The sequence below is a fragment of the Coenobita brevimanus genome, chromosome 8 (genome assembly GCF_032717465.1).
Source record: "Coenobita brevimanus isolate Jiangsu-jjx chromosome 8, ASM3271746v2, whole genome shotgun sequence".
In the NCBI taxonomy this organism is placed as follows: domain Eukaryota; kingdom Metazoa; phylum Arthropoda; class Malacostraca; order Decapoda; family Coenobitidae; genus Coenobita; species Coenobita brevimanus.
Window position 1 is genome coordinate 46964483 of NC_136961.1, and position 8135 is coordinate 46972617.

At 43.7% G+C, this 8135-nt stretch overlaps 1 protein-coding gene across 1 annotated transcript; it reads right to left on the reverse strand.

The window, feature by feature from the left end:
• Positions 1-2341: 2341 nt before the first annotated feature.
• LOC145407904 (uncharacterized) lies at positions 2342-5677 on the reverse strand. The gene is made up of 6 exons (XM_080278766.1): positions 5309-5677; positions 4900-5086; positions 4250-4362; positions 3704-3816; positions 3299-3435; positions 2342-2373 (listed from the first exon to the last, which is right to left on the reverse strand). The coding sequence occupies exons 1-6, from the start codon at positions 5675-5677 to the stop codon at positions 2342-2344; spliced, it is 951 nt and encodes a 316-aa protein (XP_080134892.1).
• Positions 5678-8135: the final 2458 nt, after the last annotated feature.

Genomic DNA, 8135 nt, shown 5'->3' on the forward strand with positions numbered 1-8135 from the left:
CATACCTCAAATCCAGTGATGGGTACGAGTTGGCATGACGGGCCGAATACGCCAATGTCACCAAAACAACAAGGGGAGGATCAGCTGGCGAGAGTGAGAGAGAACAGATGCTAGACGACACCTCTGAATGACACGGGGTAACTGAGACGGGAGCTGAGGTGTCGTCATTTATATATAAAGGGATGGAGAGTGAGAGAGGACAGCAGGATGTGTGTGTGTGTGTGTGTGTGTGTGTGTGTGTGTGTGTGAGAGAGAGAGAGAGAGAGAGAGAGAGAGAGAGAGAGAGAGAGAGAGAGACCCCTGTGACCTTTCTTGCCTGTTTGCATTCCTTCAGTCTTAGGTAAATTCTCATACAATCTCTCACATAATAATAATAATAATAATGCAGTAACAATAGTAGTAGTAGTAGTAGTAGCAGTAGCAGTAATAGTAAAACAGATAATAACCCCGATATTCAAACTCTTAATCTGCTACAACCCTTCGTGACAATTTCACTACTCATTTATGGACGGTATTTAAAGAGAATTCCAAGCGTCTCTTCTTTACTGATTTATTTTACCTGTTTACCTTAACATTCTCTTGTATGTTAGTTATATCGATTTCATGTCAACAAAGCATGCATCAATAATATACAAGAACAATACTGAGGTGTAATATCCAGAATAAATCGCAGTGGAAGGGGTGTTACGAAATAACCAAAGCCACTTCCAATACGCCCCAGAGCATCGTAAGGAGTCATTACCGTGCAGTTGCCAATCGCCTCTCACAAGTATGCAACGAATTGGTGCTGGAATGCCCCAAAGGACAAAAATCTCCACAAATTAGCTAAGTAATAGAGTAAAATTGTAAAAACTCTAGTGATGATTCTTAAAAGGCCATTTACATACCAGGACTGAATATCTCTAAATCACTCGTAGCTAAAAATCCCTAAATTGGCAACTGGTACAATTACGACGTGAGGGCATTGCAATACCTGGCAACCTGAGGAATCCCTGGCTGGACGGATGACGTCACCGATGACGTTATGTTTTCGGAGAAAGTCTGGGACGACTAACCAAATTAGATATTAGTCAAGATGATAAACTGCCCCTGACAGTTTTCCTGTATCAATACACCCACTCACGTACACTCGCCATAGTATTACACACACACAATTTAATATATATATCTATATATCTATATCTATATCTATATATATATATATATATATATATATATATATATATATATATATATATATATATTATTACCATTTTCTTTTTCATCATCCCGATCTCTTTTCCCACCTAAGGATGGGTGTGGTAGGGTTCAGAGAGCAGGAAAAACCTGATCGAGGAAAAACTATCAAAATTCTGCCCAGTCAAATGGGTCATATTCCCATTCACTCACGATTCAAGCCCACGGAATCCTGACTCCACCTCCCAGGCACACAATCCACACACGCTTCATACCACCCACCAGCTGGGGTTAATCTGTCCACTATCACGTCATCGGGAAAGAACAGGGGCACCAAACCCTGTCATACACTCCTCTCTACAAACTCCTTCCAACCAGCTTGATCCAGTGTCAGTTCTCCAGCCCCTTTTAAACTGTCTCTTTAAACGTGAAATTAAAGGACGTTAAATATGCTACGCCGAACTATTCACAAAGGCCCATAAGGCTTGTGTGGGCTGTATCTGTTTAACTACCACCCCCCCCTTCCTCCCACACTATTGGCTCGCTCCCTGCTTCTAGAAAGGAGCCTTAAGATAGCAACCCAGTGGCGCTGTGTCTACGTTTGTCTAATTGAGTCACCCCTTCACCCCCCCCCTTCTCTCTCCTTTTCTTCCTCCATATCCCTCCTCCCCTCTATATTCCCTACCTTCCTCACTACTTTCTCTTTCATCGATTTCCTCTTCCCTCTCTTTTCCTTCTCTCCCTATCCCCCCTCTCACTCTCTACTTCTTTCTCTCCCTCCCCCCCTCTCTCTCTCCACCACCCCTCCTCCTAGTAAACACGCGGCACACATTCCAAGCGCTCACATTTTTGGCGCGCAAGAACAGTCACGGAATTAACCACTTTCGCCCCATGACGTATTTCGTATTTCCTGCCCAGGCGGCTCCACTGCCCGGGTGTACAAACAGACCCTCAACCCCTTCCTATCCACCGAAAGGAGGATGAGGGACTACAAAAGGGAATTTTAGCCTACAGTCCACCGGGTTCACGTTCAGATAGGCCAGGGATGACAACAATAAGCTTCCGTCAGTTTCAAATATCTTACCGTTTTAAGCAATTTTACTTGAAGACGTTTTTCAGATGATCTGCTTCCACTAGCCTTTTATTTATTTATTTATTTATTTATTCAGTTGTCTCCCTTGGGCTTAACTGAACCGTCTGCAGGTAGAGAATGTAATGACGTCATCGTATACGGAAAGATAAATGACGTCACCGTATATGTAAAGATGTAAATGACGTCATCGATTTTCTGTAATTAACACCAGAGGATAATTATTAGTCGACACCTGTAATGATTAGCTGTGATAATTAGCCTGCATACCACCCTACAGACGGCGGTTAGCAGTGTTACAAAAAGATCGGACATGTTCCAGAAATAATCATGTACCGGATTTTTTTTTTTTTTTTTTTCAAACCTTTGCGACCCCAGTTTTCATAATAGTTCAACGTTTTCTCGTCCGTTATAGAAGCTCCCTAACACCTCTTCCTTAGCGATTTATTTCTGGATACGGCTGGCAATTATAGTTTCGTATGTACTTTATGTAGAGTATGGTGATATTAGAAAGATTTGAGTAGCAGAAGAGGACGGCAAGGTGTAATAAGCAAAATAAATCGCTTAGGAAGCGGTGTCAGGGAGCCTCTAAAAACATACATACTGGTGTTACATAGAGGAGGACAGCAAGGTGTAATAAGCAAAATAAATCGCTTAGGAATAGGTGTTAGGGTGCTTCTAAAAATTCTAAATACAAGTGTTAGATCTAAAGACTTAAGGATTAGTGTTAGTTTATTTATTTACTACATTCTACTTAAATTCTTAGAGAGGAATGAGGGTTTGGGAGGCTGGGAGGCTGGGGTGGGTGTGAGGCTGTGGGTGTGGTTGGAGGTGGGGTGGGTGGGGTGTGAATGAGTGAGTTGAAGGGAGGGTTGAGTTGATGAAAGGATGTGGGTGGGGAAGATGTGGATATGGGTGTGTGTGGAGTAGGTGTGGGTGTGCGTGAGGGGGTTGTGGGTGTAGGCGTGGGCTGTGTGGGTGTGGGTGTGGATGTGAGTATGGGTATGGTTGTGGGTGAGGGTGTGGACTTGCGTGACAGTAGGGGCCGTGTGAGTGTGGGGTCGGTGTGGGTGTGGGTGTGTGTGTGGGTGCGGGTGCGGGCGGGTTGGCGGGCGCGAACGTGGTGTGCCGTCCACATATGCCGCGTAAGGGCGTCGGATCGTGTGTATCTGCAGAGAAAAAAATAAACAGGTAAACGTAATGATGTGAGAGAGAGAGAGAGAGAGAGAGAGAGAGAGAGAGAGAGAGAGAGAGAGAGAGAGAGAGAGAGAGAGAGAGAGAGAAACTGTAGGAAACTGAGTCTACTGATCCACCAAAACAACCCTTCAATCTGACTACACCTGGCCATCAACTGAACAAAAAGGGGATTAGGTACCTTTATCTGGTTAGAATAAATACACTATAGAACAGGTGTTAATAAAGGGTATCGTGCTTTACCTGTGTGTGCATACAGGTAATGGACAGGTGTAGGTGCGTTTGACGTGGCTGGGCAGGTGTGTACGCAGGTGCTTTGTTAGGTGGTCACGCCTCACGAACCCTCTACTGCACTCCTGTATTATTATTGTTATTGTTATTATTATTATTATTTATTATTATTATTATTATTATTATTATTATTATATAGTTAGTTCTCATTCTATAAAGTTTTCATTCCTTCTCTCTGGACTGTTATTGTTGTTATTGTTATTGTTAATATTATTATTATTATTATTATTATTATTATTATTATTATCATTATATTTGCACTGTTACTACTACTACTACAACTACTTACACTATTATTATTATTATTATTATATTATTATTATTATTATTATTATTATTATTATTATTATTATCATCATCATCATCATCATCATCATCACCACCACCATCGTTGTTATTATTATTATTATTATTAGTAGTAGTAGTAGTAACCTCCTCCTCCTCCTCCTAAACATCATCATCATCACCATCACCACCATCATCACCAGCACCACCCACCTCACACACGAAGGGTCGGTATCCAGAGTGTATTCTAAGATGCCTGGTAAGTTCCTCATTCCTGCAGAAGGCGCGGCCACACCCCGCCTCGCCACACACGAACGCACGCTCCTCTGTAACACGGATGGGAAAAAATGTGTAATCAATTTCCAAACATTCGAAATAAATGATATATATATATACAATTTATAGTGGTGGTGGTAGTAGTAGTAGTAGTAGAAGTAGTAGTAGTAGCAGTAAATATAGTAATAAAACAAAATAATGACCCCTTAAGCTCTGGGAAGTATGGCCTCATCTTTCAAGCCTTCAAAATGCATAAGCTACTGTATAATACATAAAGAAATCTGTTAATAAATAAAATATATGAAGACTAAATAATGGCTGACCGTCTGGGCCGTTTATCAAGCCTTCAAAATACAAAATGCATGCAGTACCAAAATATATCAATCTACTGTAAAAAGAATCAAAAAATAACTCCACATAAAACGCATCAGTAAAAAAAAAATATATATGGTCGACCCTCCAAGCCGTCTTTCAAACCATTCAAAAACATACAGCAAAGAATACGGTAAAAAATATGTAAATAAAATATAATGTAAAGAATAACTAAATATTAAAGCGTCTCGGTAAAAACGTAAATAGTTGCTGACCCTCTGAACTCCGTGATGTGCGAACCGCCTCTTGCTTCACTATGGGGGTAGATCGTGAGGTTGTGAGTCTACCTCCATGTGCTCCTCGCGGCGATGTGGCGTGCTGGAGGTGTGGGGTGGCGTGCTGGAGGTGTGGGGTGGTGTGCTGGAGGTGTGGGGTGGCGTGCTGGAGGTGTGGAGTGGTGTGCTGGAGGTGTGGCGCGGTGTGCTGGAGGTGTGGTGTGGTGTGGTTGAGGTGTGGCGTGGTGTGGTGAAGGTTAAACGAGCCTTGGCTGGACTGTGGAGTGTTGTGGATGAGGTGTGGAGTGCCGTGGTTGAAGCGTGGAGTGCTGTGGCTGTGATGAGGCGTCGTGTGGTGAAGGTGTGGTGTGTCTTGCAGGTGTGATGTGGTGTGGTTGAGGTGTGGAACGCTGTGGCGTGCCGGGGTATGGTGAATATTAAGCGTATCTTGATCTGTCGGCCCTGCATCTAACCGCCGCAGGACCAGTGAACAACTCAGCACCCCGGGGAACACACACGACTCTCTGTATGGACTAAGGTAGGTCACTTCTCTAATCTTGTAACGATGCCGCAAGTCCCGGTTCGACCACACTACACGGGTACTCCAGTCCACCAGGTTGTGTGTCGTGCAGCCGCAGTTGGACTCGAATTCACTAAACACCCCTGAAACGACGCTGAAATGGCCGTTCGTACAGCACCACAAGTCACGGTGAACTCCCTCGTCCATGAGAGGATTGAGGTGGCTACTGTCTTTGGAGTTCTCCTCGTCAGAACTCATCTCACTTTTCTCACCCTCGACGTCTACCAAACTCTCTGTCCCACTCGAAGTACTGTCCCTTCCTGGCTCTTTTTCACAGACCAGTTTTCCTTCTTCTACACTGTTTATATTCCTCCGACTTTCTTCCAACTTCAGTTTTTCCTCTTCCACACTCTCTACGTTCCTTCGTGTTTCCTCCCACTTCGATTTTTCTGCTTCCTCCCAAAGTATTCTACCTCTTTCTTCTACTCTGTTCTCTCCCTTTTTTGTGTCCTCCCAACTCAATCTTTCCTCCTCTTCTAGGTCGTATATTTCCGTCCTGGTTTTCTCCCAAACTGATCTTTCTTCTTTCGCACAGTTCATCTCCCTTTGACTGGTCTGCCATTCTGATCTTCCTCCTCTTTTTACGTTGTTTATGCTTCGTGGGTGCTCCCAGTTCAGTTTTTCTTCTTCTGTATTCTTCATTCTTCTCAGTGCTTTCCTTCTCTCCTCCTCTATACTGTCAATTCCTCTCCGTGCCGTCTTCCTCTCATGTCTGTCTTCTCTTTCCACACTGACCTCCTTCACGCTTTTCGTACTACTTTTTAGGTGGGCCCAATAACCGTCACCTGCCACTGGGCTTTCAGAGGAGTGATAGCCTGGGTCCTCCTCAGTATGTTCGTTCCTAGTCACCTCGGAGAGACGTCCCAGCGGCGGGGGCAGGGAGGATGAAGGTGAAAACGAGCCACTAAACTTCTTAACCTGCCCTCTGCTCTTCCCAATCTTACAGGCGCTGCGAAAGGCCATGCTGCACCAGAATTGAGCGCCTGATTCTATATGCGGTCACTTTTATTTTATATTTTTCATACAGAACTGGGCCACTTTCACAACTTGAATACTAAGTTGTCGTTGCGCCAAATTCTATGAGCACTAATTATGAGGCAGGCAACAGCCCCCTTGGTTACTGGTCAAATCAATCCTCCAATCCGACTTCACTTGACCATCAACCGAACTGAAAGGTGTTTGGGATCTTCATCAGGTTATATGAAAACTGAAGAGCTTTGGCTAAGAGGTAGGAACGAGTCTCTAGCTATTAGTCACATCGAGTATCCAGTCTGGCTACACTTGGCCATCAAACGAGCTGGAAGGGTTTGAGAATCTCCGTCAGGACAAAGGCACTACTGTTCCGACGTGTCCAACAGCCTCCTCCCTCCTCACTGACGACACTATACACGAGGCTGAGTGTGTCTGTGTGGGCGGGGTAGGGGTTTACTCTCTAAGGGGGCGGACACAGGAGATAAAGTCAAGTGCCCATTGTCCCGAGCGGTGAATCTCTGCATTTGATAACGAGGCCGCACGAAGAAGAAAGGGAAGAACTGTTGTAGCATTTGGAATGGAGAGAATGGAGAATGACTGATTAAAGGAGTGCATGTAATTGAAGTAGAGGGGGAAATTGAGGATGAGGCAAGGAATGACGGGGTGGAGAGGTATGAGTGAGGGTGCTGAGTTGGAGGAGGGGCAGCGTGATGGCAGAAGACAGTGTAATGTGGAAGCGAATTGTTTGTGGCCACCCCTTCTAGTATCAATGCATCTGACAATACACAGACAGACGGAGAGATGGGTAAAGATGCAAATAATCAGACAAACGGACATAAATACACACATACAGACAGATAATCTTATTGAGGTATTACAGCATTCTCAGCCCAAATCGGACTTTCCCCAATAAAACTATATACACTTTTCGAAATGTGGTTATACTGAAGATCTCCCATTCCTTCAAGTCAAAGAGCCGAGATACCAAAACAAACGAAGGCGAAGACTTAGATTAATATACCTATATAGGGTTATTAAAGGATAATATATATTTATTCTTTCTTTTTCATTTTTTTTTTTTTTGGTAAGGTACAGTCTTCTAAAACACAGCCCGAAACAGGTTGTCTCAATGTCTTCCTCTCTTTCATGCAAGTCTCTCTCTCTCTCTCTCTGCCTATCAATCTATCTGTCTATCTACCTGTGTATTTAGTTATCAGCCTCTCGTTCTCTCTCTCAATCCATTGATTTATCTACCTGCCTAATTATGTATCAATCTCTTAATACCAACCCTCTATTCTCTCTCTCTCTCCCTCTCTCTCTCTCTCTCTCTCCGACCTTGTCATTGTTCCTGATAACGCCACAAAGACACACATCAAGGGGAGAGGCACCGCTCGGGGGGGGGGATTACTATACCGTATCAGTAACAAAGTAAAACGGTCGTGGATTTACAAGTGTCGCGAGATATTGATAGACAGATAAATGTCAGATAGATAGAGATAAACAGACAGACTGACTGACAGATAAAGTCAGACAGATAGATACAGATAGATAGATGGACAGATAAATAGACTGACTGACTGATAGATGGAGACTGATGGATGGATGGACGAACAAATATATAGTGACAGACAGACAAGACAATCACCTGCAAATAACAAGTCGTCAGTAAATAACATGACACTGG